This window comes from Taeniopygia guttata, chromosome 1 (assembly GCF_048771995.1).
Source record: "Taeniopygia guttata chromosome 1, bTaeGut7.mat, whole genome shotgun sequence".
In the NCBI taxonomy this organism is placed as follows: domain Eukaryota; kingdom Metazoa; phylum Chordata; class Aves; order Passeriformes; family Estrildidae; genus Taeniopygia; species Taeniopygia guttata.
In genome coordinates this window covers 38,650,903-38,672,832 of record NC_133024.1, presented here as the reverse complement: position 1 = coordinate 38,672,832, position 21,930 = coordinate 38,650,903, and the positions used below count along the sequence as shown (strand labels likewise).

The 21,930-nt window shown below is 41.9% G+C and overlaps 2 protein-coding genes across 4 annotated transcripts in view; both read left to right on the top strand.

Moving 5' to 3' along the window:
* The first annotated feature begins 1 nt into the window (after position 1).
* CCDC82 (coiled-coil domain containing 82) lies at positions 2 to 11,941 on the top strand. Of its 3 annotated transcripts, none has more exons than XM_072927302.1 (8): positions 2 to 135; positions 297 to 869; positions 1,330 to 1,564; positions 2,767 to 2,859; positions 4,851 to 4,975; positions 5,517 to 5,687; positions 10,939 to 11,124; positions 11,678 to 11,941. In XM_072927302.1, the coding sequence occupies exons 2-8, from the start codon at positions 318 to 320 to the stop codon at positions 11,741 to 11,743; spliced, it is 1,428 nt and encodes a 475-aa protein (XP_072783403.1). In that variant the 5' UTR covers positions 2 to 135; positions 297 to 317; the 3' UTR covers positions 11,744 to 11,941. The 3 variants fall into 3 exon arrangements, with proteins under 3 accessions (XP_072783403.1, XP_030125573.4, XP_030125563.4); XM_030269713.4 differs by having other exon boundaries at positions 10 to 170; XM_030269703.4 differs by having other exon boundaries at positions 10 to 206.
* An 8,920-nt stretch (positions 11,942 to 20,861) lies between these two features.
* The window catches only part of MAML2 (mastermind like transcriptional coactivator 2), a 210,713-nt gene continuing 209,644 nt past the window's right edge, over positions 20,862 to 21,930 (top strand). The window contains exon 1 of the mRNA XM_030269692.4: positions 20,862 to 21,352. Within this exon, the coding sequence (XP_030125552.3) occupies positions 20,957 to 21,352 (396 nt within the window). The 5' untranslated portion in view covers positions 20,862 to 20,956. The remainder of the gene's footprint in view (positions 21,353 to 21,930) is intronic.

The following is a 21,930-nucleotide window of genomic DNA, read 5'->3' as shown; positions in this document are numbered from 1 at the left end:
GCCCCGAACGGCTCCGGAGGCGGCCCCGGGAGCGGCAGCGGCAGCGGCGCCCCGACCCGATTCCTGCAGTGCGGCCGCGCCGGCCGCGGGAGCTTCTGCGGTCCTGAGTGAGCTGCAGCCTCTCCAGAAGTTGCTGTGCGTGCTAAGTTCTGTTTGCTGCTGGTTTCCGCGTGAGTCTCTTAATGGTGCTGCTAAGTCATAAGCAGGTGAAGCAAGATGTACTTTTTTTTTTTTTTTTTTTTTCCCTTTGACTAGTATAATGTATTAAGTGCTTTGTTCTACCGATTTATATTAAGGTGTGTTGCTGCAGCTTTCCGATGGGGCTAAAGGCAGCTGTCAAAAGATACGAAACAAGAAGTAAGACGGCGGGGACCAAAGCGGCATCCTCCAAATCCCGAATCGATTGGAGGCGCACCAGAAGGGCGCTGATACTGCCCGACAGCAACGACGAATCCTCAGCCTCCTCTGAGCAGGAGGAGGAGTCTGCCACATCCGAAAGTGAAACAGACGAACGAGATCAGACGGCTGTGGAGGGCGGTCCTTCGGATCAGCAGGAGAAAGTCCACAGTGGGGAAGTTGCGGAAGATGGTGATGACGAGCGCGTTGTGCCTGGGAGGCGTAAGAGGTCGAGCTCCTCTGTCATGTTGGACAGCGATGAAAGTGAGGGCAGTGACATACTTGTTAGAAAGGTTTCTGCCAAACGCCGCTGTATCCTGGATGACGATGAGAATTCTGAAGAACAGCGGCCTGATAAAACATGCCCTACAGAGAGTGTTTCTACGAGTAGGAAACAGAAAGTTCTTGCAAAATTGAAGGAACTTGTAAGACAAAGTGCAGCTCGGAGATCCTGCAGCGGTGCAAATTGTGAGGTCAGGGTTCTATCTTTGAAATTTAACTGGAGGAAATATTGAACCTCAGGGAAGGTTAGGAGGTAAAAATCAGTTGGAGTTTTTGGGTTTGAATGCATGATGAATTAGTAGTTCTGTAATATTTTAACAGACACATTAACTGGATAACTATTGACTGCTGAAAATCTATCAAGTTATTTTTATCAGGAAGCAGAATACCTGACGAAGTGCCTTAGAGATCTCATGGTAGCCTAATTCCTAGAAGTAGACTGAAGGGAGGTACATGGAAATGGCTAATGTAAAGCTGAAAGTAATTGTTGTCTAATACAGAATGATGTATTTTTTGGAAATGTGTGCTTTCTTGTTAATTGAGCAAATGGTGTAATTAGATGGTCAGAAATCTTAGCTGGTGTATGTAGTATTTTGTCTGTGCAAATACTGAAAATTCTTGTGTTTGAAGTACTTTTTAAAATTTAATTAGGATTCTAATAGTGAATCAGCACTAGAAGAGGAACCATTCTGTCAGCTGCCCCTCACACCATCAGAAGGCAGTGAAACTGATGGTGACAGCATGAAAGATTTTGTAGTAGAGGAAGAGGAAAATGATGATGGTGATGACATTGACAACACAGAGCATGTGAAGAATGAAAATCAGCCACATCAAAAGCAACCAAATCCATCAAACAGTGAGCTGCTGGCACGCTACATCCCACAGTGTAAGATCAAAATTAGTGATAATTCTTCATGTATAACTAGCTCGTACTACTGTAATAAAAATTAATGGGCTGAATGCAAATGCAAAGGAATAGGATATGATATTTAAAAGCAGATACCTAAAAGGTTTCAATTTATTATGAAAGCATTCTGATTTCCACAGTAAACTTTTGCAGTCTTTAAATGGCTAATTATAGATAGGGTATAAGTTGGGGGGGAGAAAGCGAAACCTTATTGCACATTTTTTTTTCAGCTGGTCTGATTTAGGATCAAGTAGACTGCCTATGATGCATTCATTTCTGTGGAGGCGTGAAGGCATCATCCTTCATCCTACAATCTTGTAGTTTATGCTAAGATCAGCTATGTTAATCTGTCCAAATTCTTTTTCTCGCTATGAGTTTGGGGCTCGGGATTTTATTTTTTGGATTTTTTGTTTGGTTGGTTTTTTGTTTTATTTTGGTCTTTTTTATGTATTTTTATTCTGTGGTGGGAAGACTTGGGACCAGAGGTCCAGAGGAGTTTCTGACTTTACTGGCCAATCTTGGCCAAATTACACAGAGCAAGAAAACTCTTCAAATTGTTCTTTTATGAAAACCAGTTTCTGGATGGAGCAGAGAGATTTGAAGCAAAACCTTATGCAAGTTATTTTCTTCCATATTTTGTTGTTCAGAAGCAGGTATGTAGTGACTAGACAGTCACTGCTAGTGTAGGTAGTCACAAGCATTTGTGGTATTTCTTTCCCAGTGAATACCTCAGTAGAATTGTATTTGAAAGACAGAAAAACATGAACACAACAAAAAAAAAAAAAAAAAAAAAAAAAAAACACAAGCAAAAAACCTATGACCACAATATAAGCTTGGTCTTCTCTGATTTATGTTATTTTCTGCTATTCATAGAACAAATTCTTCACTTCTCTTAGTGTTTGTAGGTCTTACTGTGGACTCTTCTTGCTGGAACCACTTCGTCATTTTAGAAAGCTAAAATTCTGTAGAATCATTGGGATAAAAAGCAGAATTTAAAGTCAAAATCCTCTGGCTGTGGATGTTGTGCAACAAAATTATTTCTAAGTCGATATTTAAATAACTTTAAAATTATAAACTTACAATACTGGAGAGGAAGAATTCTCACGGGACTTCTAGCATGGCTTACTTTTTTTTTTTTTTCCTTCTTTTGGTAAATTTCGGTTGTATTTCTTTCTTTCCAGTATCTCGCTGTGATCATTATGTACATTTCAAAAGAATAGTAAAGGCTTTCCTCATAAATGCAATTGATGATTCTTTTCTGAGCTCATTATATGGTAAGTAAATTTCATTAAATAATATATTAATGTATTCAAAGTTATACAAAACCATTTGTTCTAGGGAAGGGTGTTTCTCCTGATTATAGAACTGAGGGTCCTGAAATCTTTGATTTTCCTGCTATATAACTGGTGGGGGAGTTATATCTGAAAATGATACAGTAATCTTGGAAAAATGTGTAGACTCAATTATTGAGCACAGAAGGCTTGAAATGCCTTCTTGAGGTAGGAATGTGTGTCTGTGTTACTAATCAGTAGTAACCTTTCCAGCATGAGAACCAAATTCGTTTCAAAGCAGATATCTCAATGAAAACATTGAAAGGTCAGCTGGTTTATCAAAAGCTCTTGTGCTTCACAGCTTTTTTTCTTAGGAATTTGACAAATAATAAATGCTTTTAGTTATGGAGATGACTCTATATCATATTTTTTCCCTTTTTTTTTTTTTTTTTTTTTTTTTTTTACACATCGGATAAATAAGCTTCAGCTCCAGTCAGTACTTGTCTTATTCTTTCTGAGGAAGTTCTTTTTGGCATTTGTCCTAGTGGGGCTGAATAGCAGCCTCACACATAGTTTCATAAGCATTGTAAAGATGGGATTAAGGAGAGGACTCTCAGTGTCAGATTATGGAAGCAGTTAGTGAAATGCCAAGAGTGGAGGTTTTGATGTCATCAGGAACTAAGAGGAAATGGAGAAACTGATGTACACCACAGACCTCAGAATAAAGGCTGTATACTCTTGGAGCTAAAAATGTCTTTCATCTACCCCTGTTGGTTTTTTCAGGTGTTTGTTTTGTTTTGTTTCAACGAGTAAAAACAAGCCTTTGAAAAGTAATAAATAAACACTGCCAGATTAATGTTGTAATAGCTTCCTTCTATTTCAAATGATAACTGCTCAATAAAATGTAACAATTTACTGCCAAGTTGCTGAAAGGAAATGAGCTTTGCAGTTGAGCTGGAGGTTGTACATGAACATTGTATGAACATAGCCTAGCATTACAAACATGTATTTTTGTAACATAGAATGGGTTGTTCCGAGTTAATGGAAGTGAATCTCTTCATTAGTTTTGACTCAAGAACAGCTACTATAGTATTGGAGTTCACACTTTCTTTTAGTTGGGAGGGATTTTACTTTGTGGCCTAGCACAGCCTTTTCAAGCTCATACTGCAAATGTGTGTGTAAAGTGAATGTGGAAAAACAGTTTATTGCAATTATGGTGGCTATAATGACAATTAACTACTTTTATATAGAAAGCTGGATAGCGAGTTGTCCTTCTCAGGTATGCCTTTTTTTGGATAACAGCTTTGCTAGAAGGTAGGGAATTAAGTTTTGGGAATTAAGTATTGGGAAGGTAGCTGAATTAAGTTTTATGTCTGTACACACTGAAGTTCCAGGGCCATGTGCATTGGCTTCCATCTAGGGAAGTCCTGTTTAATTCCTGGAGTCCAGTATGTATTTGGGAAACAGTGGTAGTTTTACTCATCCTCGTGCTTTTTTATTTATTTTGCTTGAGTAAGTATTTGGAAGTACTTATGCTAACTCAAGGCATCTGACTGTGCTACTGAAGTAAAAGTCAGTTTCTCTGATATCTTTATAAGTTACAAAGAGAGTTGTCAAGATTTCTGCTCTGAAGTAGCTCAGAGCAGTTTCTTTTATGGATTGAAAAACATGACATTCCCCCACATACTTCCTCCTTTTCTATTCTTTTAAATAGTATTGATTGATTGGATCTCCATTTGGGATGAAAGCTTTTGCCTTGATTGTGGAGTTTATTCTTGTACCCCTTTTAAGTAATGAAATATATCTCTTTATCAAGATGCTTGGATTGCATGGATCACTTTTATGGGTAACAGTAGCAAATGTATTCAATAACAGTTTAGTAAAATCATTCATAGTTCTTAGTGTGCAGAAGCATAAAGTCCTTGAAAATTGTATCTAAAGAACTTGTACAACATAGGGTGGTCAGCAAATTAGTGACGATTCTCACTGAACAGATGGAACGAGACGAAAGAAATATGCACAAGAAATGCTTCTCTCACTTCATTATTTGGATGACCGCTTCATTCAGCCTCGTCTTGAGAACCTAATCTGTACAAGTCGCTGGAAGGATCGATACAAGGTATGTAGATTCTACTTTAAGTGCTGAAACTCTCTGTAAAGGTGCAACAATCACTATAATTATATATCCTTCTTAATAGCAACTATTGTTCTTTGACTTAAATAATTTGTTTTGGTGTTTATATAAATATCGGAAATATTTTACATGTTGATAACCAGACAAACATTCAGGTAGCAGAACAGAATCTGTTCTCAGCTACCTGACTGCTAACCAGCAGTTGAGATTTGAGGATTTCTTTTTTGTCACTTGCTAAACGTTCTAACAAGATTTTTTTCCTTCTCCCACAAAAAGGTAAACAGTATGTTCATCATGAACCTTCTACTGTTACGAAAATAATTGCCATTAGGTATTGTATGTATATTACTAGAAGAGAATTAGTGTCATGGGTGTGATGATTTAATGATCACTGTAATAATGAAATCTGGATCTCTTTCATTTCTCTAGGACTAATTTTGTGTGAGTACAGAGTACTCAGCAGCCTGTTTGAAGCATCATTCAGTTTACAGAGGTTCTTTAATGTTATTTGGAATCTGTTTTTCAGAACCGTGTGGATTGCTACCCATATGTTTGCATAAGCTTGCAAACTGGAAAAAATATGTCTTGTCAGGCCTGTGCACTGAAGCGGTGCTGTAAGTTCAACGTGTCGCTCTCTGGAAGGCTTTATAATAGTAAAACTTTGGAAGTGGATGACTTCATGTCAGAAGATAAACAGGTAATTTCAAACCAGCACTATATTTTTATTTCTAAGTTTTTCTTTTATAAAGAAAATAAATCAGATATTTTTCTGTGACCTTTGGTTTTGCCTGCATCACAATGACTCTTGTGCTGTTTACTCCTCATACCTACCTAATGAAAAGGCCCTTCCTTTACCTTTGTGTGTCCTATAATGCCCTTAAGACTTTCCCAGCAGGAATCTTGCATTTATTGGTGGTCAGAAACATTGTAAAAGTAACTTTCTGTATGAGGGACACTCATTACCATTGAGTGATTGTGTTTTCTGTTTTGTTGCATGTAAAGTTTGTTCAGCATTGGGTCACTGGGTTTGCTAATTCTGTGCCTGCTCTGCCTCTAGCCCTTGGAAGGTCCACCTGCACTTGCAACAGTTCTTGTTTGCTGTAGGTTCGAACACTGAGTGAAACAGTGCAATGGTCGTTCTAGCAGTCCAAGTATGACCTTGTCAAAATTTATTGCTTCATTCTTCAGATTTTTTTCCCACCTCTGCTTTCCCACATAGCTATTCACTCAGGACAAATTATCTTGGCATCTCAGATGCATTTGTACTTGAGGTTGTTGATCTCCTTTCAAGAAAACTTGTTCCTACCTACATCAATACATTTTATTAAAGCCTTTCCCCATTACTGCATTATCAGAATTACTTATCCAAACTAGAGAACACTTCCATTTAGGTAGTCTTGCATCTATTTCTCCCTCAGTTGTCTCTTCTAGTGTTGCCCTGTTCTTTTGAGAGTTCTAAAGTTCTTCTAAAAGTTTTCCATTCCTTCTGATGTTTACATATTTCTACTGAATTTTCTCACACTGTTCATATAAACAATGATTGTTTTGCATTCTTCTTTGTGGGCAGAGAGAATTGATGGACTGTTGCTTTGACCAGTGTGGTTGGAGAGGTAGCAATTTCATACTCCAATCCACTGTCACTTTTGCTATTCTCTATACAGTGGAGTCAGAAAATAAATTTTGCTTTTTTGATTCTTTTTCTTTCCTTTTACATCTAGCCTGCTTCTGTGAGTTATTTCTTGTCACAGTGTGACATTCTAGAACGTTTTGGATTAGATTTTTCTTTTTTTAATTAAAAGGCATCTTTCATGTTGTTATATAATATTCCATTAGGCAGTCATTTTAGATGATTTAAGAAGTCACTTAAAATAATTTATTAATAGCCTAGTACAAATTTATTTCATAGCTGAGTTTTTTGTAAATCTTGACTCTCAACAACCTGAGTGTTTCTAATATTTAGAGATCTTCCCTTCAAAATTACAGCTACATGTAATAGTTATGATTAGGTATGCATATGTCCTTCAGTAATGCAATTCATGACCTCTTATGATAAATTCAAAGCACTTGATTTGTCAAGAATAAAATATTGCTACAGTTGTTTTACCAAGCTGATATCCAAGTTAGTTCTGCCTTTCTTCCCTTTCAGGAGACACAGATGGTATTTTCTTTGTGAGTGTAAAAGAATTTCTGAACACAGCTCAGAAATACTGTACTCCTCACAGTACTAGTTGAAAATAAAAGAGTTTCAGAACAAGAGTTTTTTCAGTATATTTGGTAATGAGGTATAGGATTTCTTAAGTAAAAATGAAGTGAAGCCCATGTCAAACAGGACATGTGCCTTACCGGAGCTCAAACCTGTATTGTCTGGGTATATGCAAATTCTTTAACTTTCAGATTTGAGAGCTGTCGCCATGATTATCATTTTGTCATCATACAGGCTCTGCATGTAATGCAGGAGCTTGAAAACTGTGGCAGAGTTTTTCTTATGTTACAGACCCTTCTGAGCAGCAGTTGCTGATATTCTGTTTTGAAAAGTCTGTATGTGCATGACAGTCAAGAAAGCTAGACTTTTCCCCTTTTTAATCCTGTTTATTGTAGGAAAACAGTAAGTCCTCTGCAATCATCCCAAGACTGATACTGCAGTCTGTCATAGGCATTCTTCCTTACATACAGATCACTAATTTAAAAATACTCAGTATTCCATGGGAAGTGTGTGCCTTATCTAACCAGAAATAATTAGTGAACTAGCACAAGAATTTAATCTTTACCTAACTTTCAGCTTAACTGTGGAAATAACAGTAGCAGTTCCCTCACGGCTGACCAAATGTTGTCCTGCATAAAGTGTTGGCTATTTTTCACTTTGGAAAAAACTTGAAATATCCTACGGAATACTGAACTAACTTGCTAGTTCATTTTTGTCCTCTTCGGCTTAGCAGGACAAAATGAGAGCTTTTTTTACCCTGTGTACACCAGCATCTGGGGACATCTGCTATGTGCCTGCTCAGTATAGCTCAGTGGCTGCTGAGGAGGCTCAGGAGAGAGAGAAATTGAGCACTTTCCAGTCGTTTTTTGTAGTGTCTTGTAATGCAACATTTGTGTTCTTATGATGACCTGCACTTTAGACTGCTAAAAGTACTGTTCTCAAGTTGTCTTTAAAGCTCTGCTGGCAATGCATTGAGCAACTTGTCCTGCCAATTTAGAAAAAAACATAAAAGAAAAAGAGGTGCACAGAGCTACATAAAATTGCCATTTCACAAGGCTAATTGACTGATAAAGAAGGCAGTTCAGGACTGACAGATCAAATTGAACAGAAACACATAGCTGGAGTATTTTCTATAGATTTGTTTGAAAATACCCAAGAAAAGTGGATATGAAGAGAACAAAAACAGACCTCCAACCTCCATCTTCTGCATAAAACTTTGCTTTTCTCTCATCTCTGAAGTATTCTGCTTTGCCAGTAGAAAGAGAAGAGAAACAGCTGTTCAATTTTGCTTAGGCTTGCAGTGATGACTCACTGTTTAGGTGCCAATTCTCATTTCCCTCTGATTAGGGAAAATCACAAGGTTTAGAGATATAAGTGTCCCCACATTTCCTTATGTCACCTGGATCATAAACTGTTTCCTACTCTCAGTCTTGGTGTTCTGTTTATAAACATGCTTAGAGGACATGGATTCAGTCACTACATGTTGTGCTATTGTCTAACCATGCTCCTACATTCCATACAAAGTGATTTAACACAACTTTGGCTGATAGGGCCAGCTTGAGTAGATAAGTTAAGCATTAACACAGAGGGACTAAGAACTGTAAGGGGAAAAAAATAGCGTACAGTACTGAGATTCTTTCCAAAGCTGCATTCTGAAATAGCATTGTATTTTTAGAGTATCTTTCTTGCTTAAAAACACAATACATAGTTACATTTATATGATATTTAGCTATTTGTCTTTGGCATTTCTCCACGTCACACATAAATAAGCTATGAAACTCACTGCCACAGGATATTTTGGAAGAGAAAAATAGTATTGTGTCCCAAAATGAATTAGACAGGTTCTTGGGGAAGGTTCTTTCACACTATAGAACATGATATTTGCGATGATACAGACAATCTTAAATCTTGACTGCCAGAAAATGTGTGGTAATCTTATGATCATTCTAATGTTTGTGCTAGGTCTTATACTAACTTTCTACATATTTCCTGCTAGCTGTTGTCACAGGGGAGAACACTGGGCCATCAGTTTGATGTAAGATGGTATCTCCTATTTTCTATCACATAGTGTTCCAAATGCCACACCTCATTGTTTGGAGTACTTGAAAAGTTATACAATGCTCTATGAAACAGTGCAGCTCAGTTCTTCATTGCTGCAGTATTTGAAATAGTGCTTCTGGAAATTTGAATTCATCAAGGCTCAGCAGCAGTTGGTAGGTCTTGCACTTCAGGAGCACCGGCAGCACCAAACACAAGCCTTAGTTTTTCAGTTTTGGGGACACTAAAAAATGGAGCTGTATGTAGGTATAATATTTACATGATCAGTAGAGAATTAAAATATAGTAATAGGCATTTTTTTATCTCAAAATGTTTAAAATTTCAGTTAAAAACGGTTAAATGTTTAAAATTTCAGGTCAGATCAAAAGTTCTTTCAAGCGAGTGTGTCTCTTTTGATTTGATTGATAGTATGCCTGGTGATATCCACTGAGCTGCTGGTTAATATATCTAAGAAAGTAAGATACATTAATATAGTTTAAAAATATATAATTAATACACATAAATTCTGTTTACATAATCTTTAAAAATACACTTTTCTGTTACTTTCATTGTTGGCAGATGGAGCTAGCACTAGGTTGCACAGGTAGATCAGGTGTTCTGGGGAACTGCTCACAGATGCAAACATTTGGTTATGCATTCAGAAAAGCTCACTGAAATGTGGGTTGTAAGCATTAATTAAAATTTAACCTTCCTGTAATTTGAGAATTTTCAGATTATTAGCAATAAAAGGTATCACTTTTGTGGCTCAGAAAAAATAGTTTTGCAACTTAAAATTTAGTTGATTCATATATATATATGCATGTAATGTAAAACAACAATGCAATAACAGGTAGCTTTCATTACTAATGCAGAGAACTTTAGCCATTTACATACTTGTTATGGAAAGATGTGACAAGACATCAGTGTGACATCATCAGGCCACATTTTGCTGTTTGTTTACCTGTAAATACTGCTGTGAAAAAACTGTGAAATAAGTCAGTTCCATCTTTTCTGAATGGAAGTCATAGAGGTAAAAGAAGTGGTTATAACTGGGAGATGCAGAGGCTTTCTTTTCTGCACCGTCATAGCTTAGCTATTCCTCTCAAACAGTTGCAGATTAATGTTTGTATTGTATAAAACTTCAAGTTCAGATTTTATTTTTTTGAAATTTAACTTCTCCATTTATTAAATAAGTGCTATGAGGCATATGTCTATATGTGTTTGTATGTATTTCTTGAAGAAATATTGAATATTATTCAGCCTACAAAATATTAAAACTGATATTTCATCTCCCTAGGAAGTATTTACATATTAAGCAAAAGTAAGCAAATAATTCCTCTTCCTCTGCTTTCACAATATGATGGTTGTCTAAAGTGTTAGTGATTCTGTAACAAAGTTCCACCAGGAGATAGGAAAGATACAACCAATTACAAACACTATTGTATTTGCAAGAAGACAGCACTGATAAGCTGCCATTGCTTTGACTTTCTGGATGCCTGCTTGCTCAAAAATCTTTCTGCTGTGGCTGTGAAAACTACATGGGTTTGTTCATTTTATGCATGTAGTGTCATTCTGTTTATTTCATTATTCCAAACAATTTCCTGGACTGACTGATTAAATCGTACTAAATTAGCCCACCAATTCTGTATATTGTAAAGGTAAAAATCATGGTTGTATTGAAGGGAATGATTTGTTCTCTCTGGCCTAGGTTTTGAAGGTTGGCATGGTGTGTGCAAATCGTACAAGAGTTTATCACAACTTGAAACACTTCAAGTACAAGCTATACATGGATTGCAGCTCCGTTGTTGAATTGGATGACGTTGTGGATGAACCAGTCAAAGGCACTGTAGAGCGGCTTTTCAGCCACTTGGAAAAGACTGGGTGGATTCAGAAGGTATGACTGGCATATCCCCTGTATTCTTTTCTAAGCAGATGAAAGTAAGTTCAGATATAATGTCTGATTTAATGGATCTGTTCTGAGTTACCATTCATTAATAACAACTCAGCTCACCCATTCCCCCATTTCTGCTGAACCAGTGTTTGAAACAGTGGTCTGCTGCCATTCTCACACAGAGTTTGTATCAGCTTTTGACATGAAGCTTTTTGACAGCTGTGTGATCTCTGGGCTGTGGTGGCAGGCCCCTGTTTAATTTGAAAGCAGCAACACAACAAACTTGAGCTGTAGCTTGGAAAGATGGGAAAGATGTACATGAGGCACAGCAAGAATATTTTAGAATTCTGTTTACACTGAAGAACTTTTAATTGCAGGGAATCACTTTATGAACTATTTTAAGACAATTTGTAATACAATTGCATTCAGTATGCTTTTAGATACGGCTTCTAAATTGTTACTGGCATGCTTGGTCGTGTTGAATGAGAAAAAGCAGTCTTAACATAATACAGTTATTAAATATGGATAAATTGTACAAATTTTATTTCATTCACAGAGATACAATGATCTTGAAGATTACATGGAAGATGCAGACAATTTTCAAGAAGAAAAAATTGATTAAGAGGTCATATAGCTCTTTGAAAGACATCTTTAAAAATGTGTATGGCCTACTTCATCTGCATGCACTTTTATCTCTGCCTGGACTTCAAGATTTCTATGTAGGCTGTTATACTGAAATTCATATGCCTTTAAATTAGTTTGATAATGTGCTGTATCTTTTTTCTCATCTGTGTCAATACAAATCCAAAGTTTTACCAAATCAGTCCTTCCAGTCTTATTGCATTAATCACTTAAAATTTCCTACTGTTAGAAATATCAGTTCAATATCTATTTACTTATGAAATAAAATTTCCATCTATTCAGATTGAGCTTTGTAGAGAACAGAGGAGATGCTGAGATCTTTTGAAGTAGGTATATTGGAAAGGTTAGACTTTTTTATACCAGAACTTAGGACTTGCATCTTAACCTTCCTTATTGCTCATTATGTGCAAGTCCAGTCAGTTAGAATGATAGTTACAACAAACAGGACCCAAATGCAATCTGGTTTTCTGAGGGATCTGTGTTTCTCCTCTGAGGAATCAGTATAGACAGTTACAAGGCAACAGAGGAAATATGCTGCAGTCCTGGCTGCATTTGCACCACAGTAGTCATTCCTCTCTTGAGAAAGTAGGTAATGAGTCACAGTATGGGCGTCATAGAGACTGAGTCTGGCTTAGCCATCTAAATGAACACATGGGCCCACATTGCTGTCTCTGATAAGCAGCTGGGGCGATTTACTGAGATTTTAAACATCAGGTTACATTGTGCAAACATAATGGCAGCAACTTGGAGTAACTGCAGTCCTAGGAGAATGGATTAATATGCCCATGCAAGATAAGCAAGAATTCTTCCAGTGTAACTTAACAGAAAGTAGGAGTTACTCAGAAACAGGATGCATGGCATACCAGAATTGCATGAAACCAAATCAGAGTAGATTTTCAAGGATTTTGGAAGGGTTAAGTATGGTACTGCCCATTCTGAAAAATTGGACAAGAACTGTAAAAGTGTACTCACAGCCCAGAAAGCCAGCTGTGGCCTGAACTGCATCTAAAACAGCATGGCCAGCAGGCTGAGGGAGGTGATTCTGCCCCTCTGCTCTTATTAAACTCTACCTGGAGTGCTGCATCCAGCTGTAGGATCCCACCACAGGAAAGACAAGTCCAGAGGAGGGTCGCTAAATTGATCAGAGGGCTGGCTGTAGATAGGCTGAGAGAGTTGGGGTTGTTCAGTCTGGAGAAGGGAAGGCTCTGGGGGACCTTATTGCAACCTTCAGGTATTTAAAGGGGGCCTACAAGGAAGACGGAGAGGGACTTTTTGCCAAGGCCTGTAGTAACAGGACAACAAGTTTTAAACTCAAAGAAGGTAGATTAGATGGACATAGAGGAAGAAATTTTTTACTGTGAGGTTGATGAGGCGTTGGCACAGGTTGCCCAGAGAAGATGTGGATGCCCTCCCTTGGAAGGGTGTTAAGATTTGGTCAGAATGGGGCTTTGAGAAACCTGGTATACTGGAAGATATTCCTGGCCATTATGATCCTGAAAGGTCACCTCCAACCCAAATTATTCAGTGTTCCTGTGCAGTGGTGACCTGCCATGGCCCCGGGCGGGTGGAAGGGTCGGGCCGGCACAGCCCGCGTGAGGCCGCGTAGCCGCCACAAGAGCGGCACCTCCGGGGAGAATCGTCTGCCCATGATGGTGCTGAGTGCTGCTCGTGGGTGTGCAGCTTGGGTAGCTCTGCACGCTGAGAGGAGATGAAGAGATGAGAGAGGACACTTGTATGCCAGCCCAAAGAGTCCTTTATTTGCCCAGGTATGGCAAGAAAGGTGCCCTCTGGGGGGATGCAGTGACAAATGCCAAAGAAATTATTTCAGCAACTTAAATAGAGGGTAGGTGGACAGGGGTGCAAACCTGTCTTGCCCAACGGGGATAAACCGAGAGGGACACAACAACCTATGGATAATGTAGCAGGGGTAGGTACAAAGTCAGGGGACAAATAGAAAAGCTAAACTAGAGTGATGGATACAAAACTTTCTGGAAGAAACTGGGGGTGGTTACAGGATTGACAGCCGAAGAGGTATGAACAAACTCGGACTGATGGAACCAAATAAGGAGAAAACAGGGAGAGGTGAGATGATTGACAGATAACTGGGGAGCCAAGTGGTGGGAACTTTTGGGGTAATGGGACACATGGGGGAGCATAAGGCTAACTAACATTGATGAAACCAACTAAGTCAACCCACACCGCAACATTTCTGTCCCTGTATTTGGGGTGCATATAAAAAGAATCAGATATAGCCTAAGGTAAAATGTAGGGCACAGTGTTTTGAATCCTACATCTTGCTGTATGCACATACTCTATTAGTCTTTTGTGGCTGAGCAAGTTAGTGAAAGATACTGTTAACACTCTGAATCCTTCTAACATGTTACTCTCAGCAGCAAAACTAATGGAACCTGATTTCTCATAGATTTGTCCATAAGAAGTCACTACATTTATTTTGCCACTTTAATGGGAACAGATATGCCAGTTGGGTAGGCAACTGCTGGCAGATGTATTGCTTAACAATGAATATCTGCTGCCTTTTTTACATAGAGACTGTACCTTAGATTTATCATTCACTACTCTTTTTCTAGCATTCATTGTGAGAAATTAACTGCTTTTACTTTTTTAAGAGCTTGAAATTCAGCAATGTTTTAAATGCTATTAGGCTGAGTTAGTAGCATCTATACTCCTTTGTACCACATACAGGTACAAGATATACAAAACCAAGATGAAAATTCCCAGTAAACAGATTTTTTAACTTTCATTGAGACTTGCTCTCAAGTAAACTTACGTTGAAGATATTATTTCAATATCTTATCTGTGAGTTAGACACATAAAACTCTGAGGTTTGGTATGTCTTATACCTATCTCTCTGGTTACCAAAGCTGAAGGTTCCCTTCTCAATTCCTTCTCCTCCCTCATCTCTGTTCTTCTGAGAATATTGGTGGGAACATACCCATCAACTTAAAAGTACTCAAGAATCCATCTTGAATAGATCCCTTTTAGTTTTTGATACCACACTTCTTTCTGTTAATAAAATCTCTGTATCGTTTGGTTTGCTTCTCTAGAACATAACATACATTTGGTGTACCTTAATTCTTACAAAGGAAAGCCATTATGAAATGAGTTCTGTACCATGTAATGGAATATGTCCTCTTAGAGCCTTCCTGACTGGTCCTAACTTTTGCTACCATATGAATTTTCTGAAAACCCTCAAGACTATGACTTCAAAATGAATGGTTGATCTCTCATTTTGCTACATTAAAACAATTCACTACCGAAATAACGAATAAGTTTGTGAAACTCAGGCTTGCTGATTACAGGTAATATTTCAAGGATACATACAGTTTGACTGGAAATTGAAATGGTCCATGCTACTCATTTTTTGATATCCCAGACTTGTTTCTTACGTCCTCTTTATTCACCTAAAAAGCATGTACTATCTACAGCATTTTTTCCAGATCATTGTTTTTTCTGTTGCTAGCAGGTATACAAAAGCATTCTGTTGGAACTTCTAGGTAGAAAGTGCTTCCATAGGTTTACTTGTCTTGGCTGTGGTATCACCAGTGGGACTAAGAAAATGCTTTAAATTGAAAGTACTCATTTCTGTTTCAGTAAAAAACAAATATTTGATTTGGCAGGAGCTGATGTTTTTGTGTGTCTCTTAAACTCTGATATTTGCCTCACTGAGATGGAGGAAGTGATAATACTTTTGTGGCTGTTGTTCTATCTGTAGTGTCTCTAAAAGACAGCAAATAGGAAGTGTCATTACATCACTTTTACATTTGTCTTCACCACAAAGTTTAAAAATTGTTTAAAAGAGTAAATATGTAAAAATTTAGATCAAATTTTCCAGGTTTATCTGCAAATGCTAGTACAGCATGAAGCACAAAGAATACTCTTACCCCTGAGACTTTCTATATATAGAAGCAATCAGTAGGAATATTTCTAGCAGAAAAAAAATTGTGCAAATACCTAATGATGGGAGAAGTTAGAAATCTGACCAGTCTTTCATGCTTTTTTTTTTCCACATGAGAGAAACTGAATGGAGTTAGAAGGTGAGAGAATAAAATGTTTGTTCCAGTAGGATATTGTAAATTGTTTTTACTGTTAATTTTTGAAGCAGTAGCTCTAATTAAGATAAAGTACCTGTCTTAATGGAACAATGAAGAGAGCTCAGTATGCAATTAGACTTTGCACAGGTGATTAATGATCATACTTGGAAATTACATTAGTTCCTGTAATGTTTTGATAATCTGCTCTAGTTTAAGTTCTGTAACTAGAGACTGTGATAATGATGAAGTTCACACGAGGTATTTATGCATAGGATCAGACTGACTAACACAATGTACTTCTGGGACAGGAAGTTCTTTTTGGTCTATATTCTGTCCAGTTCTTGCAGTGAAGTGTGAAAAGAAACTACTTTTCTCCCTGTGTCCTGTTTTTGGAAAGTAAGTTGTTTGCTAATAGTAGATAGCTGTTACTGCCACTTTTTTAACAGTGAAGGCTTCTCCTGTTTCCAAAAAGCAGCTATTTTTAGCACTTCAGCGGGCAATTACAGGCAATTCCCATGCTTAACTCTTCTAGTTTACATTTATTTGGATAAACAAAGACTTCTAGTTTTATCCTTTTTTAAGTCTGTCTGGATAAACAGAGTGGGCTAGTGTGTATGTGTGCTACACAAACACTTGTAAATACAATACCATTCCAAGAGGAATATCCAGCACTCACAAAGTAGACTTTAAAAAGTTTTCTGATTCTGCATTAACAAGAAATGCAAATTTCTAATCTGAATTTACAGATTAGACAGAAGAATGTAGAAAACTATGATCTACCAGCCAAGGAATAATATGACAAATATGTGAAATTATATTAAAAGAACCTGATAATAACCCCATCAGTGGCACCATGTCCCTGAGTAATTGATGTGAATGTTGGTAATCATCTAGGTAGTAAGTGGTGGCATGGGATTGTTTGGGGTTGCTTCCTGTATTTTTTATTAAATAAGATATAAACACAATTTCCTTGCATTAATTATTATTATATTAAAATAAAAAAAAAGACATACAAACAAAACCAACCAGAAATGCTCTGTTCACAATTGCTTACTTTACAGTTTAAACTGAGCAGCAATTGCAAGCACCTTGTGCCCAAAATTTAAAGACGAGAAAACTGACTCAGGTGCAGTCAGGCTTTGCTTCAAAGTTAAACAATTTGCCAGGTGAGCAGCATTATACACGAGCCTAGCTGGGAATACCCCAGGAAATCAAAATGGCAGAGGGCAAAGAATCTTCACTGGAAAGTAAATAATGGAAATGGCTGAAAAATCAAAGCTTTGGGTTCAGAAAGTCTTCTGCAGGATTGATATTAAGTATATGGTGTTCCAGTGGAGTTAATGTAACTTTGAAGCAATTTAATATGTGATTTCTAAACACAGATGAACGAGGCATGTGCCGATACTGAAGCATGTGCTCAAGATTTTAGGTGACACAGGTTCAGCACAGTTTTTTGTTCCATTCTGGCAAAGTTATTAGCAAGATAGGATGTCTATGGTGAGAATTCCTGTCTGTGAACGCAGCACAAATAAGTGCTTTTCTCATCTGGAGGGGGCTGCTGCTTTTTGCTGAAACTCAGAGCTTCAACAGCAGTAGGGAATTCAAACAGAAAAAATGCTCAAGCATAACAGTTCATATGAGATTACAATGTCAGGTAAAAAGGCCACAAATTAGTGTCAACAGAAGGAATAAAGTAATTAATTGTTCAAGGACCTGTTATGTTGTTTTATGCTGAGTGTGCTTATGAGAATGCCACTAATCACAAGGGATGTTACAACGTGTTAAGAACCGTTTGCTTTTAAGAAAACTGGCAACCAACCAGTCCTACTGATGGCAGTACCCAACGGTTGGTGACATTCACCACGGTCTTCTGAACAAAACCTGGAAAGCCGAGGGATGGCTGTGGGGTATTTCCTGCTCGGAAACACCAGGGGCAGCATTTGCTGCGCTTTGAGCGAGCGGAGCTCGCAGCGCAGCCCCGCAGCCGGCTGCCTCTCGCCTCGGAAAGGAGAGATCAAACCGCAAAGCGAACTCTCGAGATGCTGCTTGGCAAAAAGCGCATCTTAAACGTGTAAAGTTAAAACGGGAAAAAAAAAAAATCTTTGTTTGGAAAGATCACTCTCTGAGTTCTACGAAGTCTTGTAAGAGAGAGGGAGAGAGAATTCCTCCAGCTGTCTTGGTAGCTTCTGGAGCAGCACCATGGATTTCATATTCCCACAGTCACTTTGAAAAACACAGCTAAGCCATCATTTAAAACACTCTCGCTTATTCTCCATGAGATTTGTGTTTTACTGTTGCACGTGTGTTCTGTGACTGACCCTCTTACACACAGCAATGACATCTGAGCTGTACAGAACAAAAAAAAAGCAAGGCCTGAGGCAAAGGTAACATTGTCTATTATTTTACAAACATTATTATTTAATTTTATTTTCCAGCTGTGCCAACCCACTGTTCTCAACAGATTCAAGCTGCTGTTACATATCAGATAATAACCCACTCTTCCTCAGTTGTTTAAGGTTAAACAACAGCAAAAAAACTCTTTTTCCTATTAGCAATAATGCCTTCCTCTGAAGGCAGCACAGTCCCAAACCCCTCCCACAGACCTTATCCCTCAGCAAAGTCTCAAAGCATTTGCTGAGACAAACACGGGTCTGAATGCGCTGGAGGCTCCGGCTGGTGCTCACCAAGCCAGAACCTGGAATCCCACATCTTGCAATAAACCTTCATGTTTGTTGCCACATGAGAGGGGGTCATGAAAGTGGGGGGTTTTATATCTCCCGTATGTCTAATGCTGCATATCTTTTATATTCTGGGGGATTTTCCAGGAATGTGTCACTTCATCACTGGCATTTAAAGTATTTATTTGCATGACTTTGGAAGGGGATAAAAATACCTGTGAGGGTTATTGTCAGCTCTTCCTCATCCTCAGCTTATTGGTCTCAGTATGCTGAGATGAATTTTTTGTATTTTTCTGAGTGGACCCGTTGCAGAACTGAGAGAGAGATAATGCACCCATCTACTAAGGGCTATACAGTCCCAAAAGACCTTGGAGGTTTTCCATCAGGGATGTGTCTCTGCGTGCTTGGGGGACATTTTTATTCCCAGAGGTATTTGGGAATTTGGCTAATGCAGCCACAGTAGTACAACAGCATATTGCTTTAATAAAGCCGGCCAGCTCCCAGCTATTTCTGCATCCTCCTTTACCGCTCACCTACAGCAACACGCAGAACCTGACGGCTGCCAGTTACAGCAAGGCCAGTTCCAGAGGCCAGATCTCGCAGTCTAAAATTGCCCTGCTCTAAATAGAGGAGCCGGGCGAGAGAAGCACCAAGCCTGCGGCTTTCCCGGGGAGGAACCACAGTGCAGGCGCTACGTGACTTGCCCTGGACACCCAAGAAGCTCCTGTCAGCGCGCAGAGCTCCCACATCCCGAGCCTGACCTCGTGTCGTGCACTCGTCCCGTGCATGCGAGCGCCCTAGAACGCACTGCTTGTTTTTATACCGTCTGTTCCAGAGAAATCCAGCTGGTAGAGGAGCGCAGCGCCGTGATTTATTTGAGAACTCCCTCGTACTCGCCTGAAGGTCTCGCCGCCGGGGGAGGAGGGAGAGCGCGGGAGGCTGCGCTCCTCGGCAGCTGCTCTGCGCCCGGCCCGGCACCCAGGTAGAGGGCGAGGAGGGGAGCGGGGATTTCCTTGGCTTCCTCCCATGCACATACCTCCTGGGGAGCGGCAGCGGCAGCCCGACTCCCCTCGGCGGCCGCTGGGAGGCTCCGCGCCTCGCCCCGGCCTCCCGGGCGCCGCGTCCCCGGCCGCGCTCTCTGCCGGTGACACCCGCCTCCCGCCCCCGCGCCGCTCCGCTCCGCGCCGCACGGAGGGGCCGCGGGCAGCTCCGGCACCGGCAGCGCCGACAGCCCGCCGGCAAACACCCGCCCGCCGGCGCGGGCATGGAATATACAAAAACACAAAGGAAAAGTGGATGCTGGACTGTTCTGGGGGCAAAATGCTGGAAGTTTGTAAGTGCAACTCTCCGTTTGTAATTACTGTCTGAAGAGGGGCTGGGTTGCTCGTTTGGGGTTTTTTTCCCTCTCCCCCTTCTCCCCCCTACTCCGTGCTTTTCTTGAAACTGTACTTGAAACTGTTCAATATCTGGGAGTAAAAGGGAAAGTACGCGAGAGGAGTTCTTTGCCTGTGTCCGTAGCTTGCTGCTTAATACTAAGGGGGGAGATGAGCACTGAAAGCAATACGGATTTATCCAGTGGCTGAATTAAGTGAAGGCGAAGCGTGGTTTGGAAGTCCACTGACTGACATTGTTCCGGACTGGGGGATCTGTCTCTCTGATTTTTAGAGGAACTACAGTTTAGTGGCAGCCAGCCGGACACAGTCACCACGCCGCAGAGTGGCCAGCAACGAGCGGGCGAGAGAAACGAGAAAGCACAAAGACTGAACTAACCCGACCCTCCTCCTCTTTCTCCTCCTTCCCCGGCTCTTTATTTGCACATTTACTAAAGACTTGAAAGAAAAAAAAAAAAAAAAAAAGAGAGAGAGGGAGAGAGAGAAATCCCAACAAACCCACTCCAGCTAACCTACGAGATTTTCGGTCCGCCGGGGGTTTCTCCGCGCAGCCGACCACGGCAATGCCTTAAATTTTCACTTCAAGGAATAACAACCCCCCGCTCCCCCGAAATAAAATAAACCAAATAAACCTGCCAAGTCTCACTCATTCCCGACGGAGAGCTCCTTCGTCCAGGGATTCATTTTGAAGGCAGCGGCTCGCTTTATTTGGCTTTTTTTTTTTTTTCCCCCGTTCTCCTCCCCCGGCGGAGCCCCGCCGTCCCCCCCTCACCGGGCGCCCCTCGGCCGGGGCTGCCCGGCCCCGACCCCCGCCCCTCCCGCCGGCCGATGCTGGCGCAGCCCTAGCGACCCCCTCCCGCCCCCCGATCTGTCAACCCGCCGCGGGGCCGTCACCGCCCGGGGGCCGGGCGGGGGTGGGCTGGGGGCGCGGGGCTGACCGCCCTCCGCCCCGCCGCCAGCCCCCGGGCTCGGGCTCCCGCCGCTGCCCCCGCCTCCCCCCCCATCCCCCCCGCCCTCCTCCATGCGGCAGTGAGGACCGACCCATCCGGAGGGCCAGGACCGGCAGCCAGCGATGGGCGACACGGCTCCCCCCCAGGCCGCGGGGCTGGGGGCCGGGCTGCTGGGGGGGGGCCCGGCGGCGCCCCGGGTGCACAGCGCCATCGTGGAGCGGCTGCGGGCCCGCATCGCCGTCTGCCGCCAGCACCACCTCAGCTGCGAGGGGCGCTACGAGCGGGGCCGCGCCGAGAGCTCCGACCGCGAGCGGGAGAGCACCTTGCAGCTCCTCCACCTCGTGCAGCAGGGGCAGGGCGCCCGCAAGGCCGGCAAGCACCCCAAGGCGGCCGCCGCCCCCGCCGCCGCCGCTGCCGCCGGCGCGGCGCCCCCGGACTACCACCAGCACCTCCTCGGCAACGGCGGCATCAACGGGGAGCAGCCGGCGGGGGAGCAGCGCGCCTCGGCGCTCCTGGCGGTGAGTCACAGCGCCCGCTGCCGGCGGGGAGGCGCCGCGCCGCGCCCCGCTCGCTCCGCGGGGCGCCCGCCCCGCCCGCCCGTCCCGCGGGCCCGGCGGTGTCCGCGGGCTCGGCCGCCGCGCCGCGGCCGGGCCCTGCCCTGCCCTGCCCGCCGCTCCTCACACGCTGGCGTCGAGTGCCTGAGGAGCGGCGGGCAGGCGCCGAGCCCGGGGGGCTGAGGGCGTGTGTGGGCGCTCTTCGAAGGGGTTTTGGGACTGCTTGGGGTGTTGCTTTGGGGTGTCTTTTGCATCACGCTGTGCACTAAAAGCGCGTCGCGCGCCTCTGCCGCCGCGCCTCGCCGAGGCGGTGACAGCGGCATCCTTGAGGAGGGCACTGGCAGCCGACGCTGTCAGCGCGTCCCCGAGCAAGGGTGAAAAGTAGCGCTTCGAGTACCACCCGCGTTCAGAATTGTTCCCCTTGCCCCACTCCATCCCGTTCGCCGGGGCTTCGGGCGCCTATTTTAGGCCGTTTCGCAGCCGTGCCCCTGGAACTCGGGCAGTGCCTACACCCGGGGCAGCGGGCACTGCCCGGAGCGGAG

What these genes read in the sequence shown, in the direction of transcription:
- CCDC82 (XM_030269703.4), top strand. Translation starts at nt 183, where the DNA reads ATGGTGCTGCTAAGTCATAAGCAG. An exon ending in GGCACGCTACATCCCACAGT is followed by an intron (nt 1,565 to 2,766) that starts GTAAGATCAAAA and finishes CTTTCTTTCCAG; the next exon opens with TATCTCGCTGTGATCATTAT. An exon ending in AGACTGGGTGGATTCAGAAG is followed by an intron (nt 11,125 to 11,677) that starts GTATGACTGGCA and finishes TTTCATTCACAG; the next exon opens with AGATACAATGATCTTGAAGA.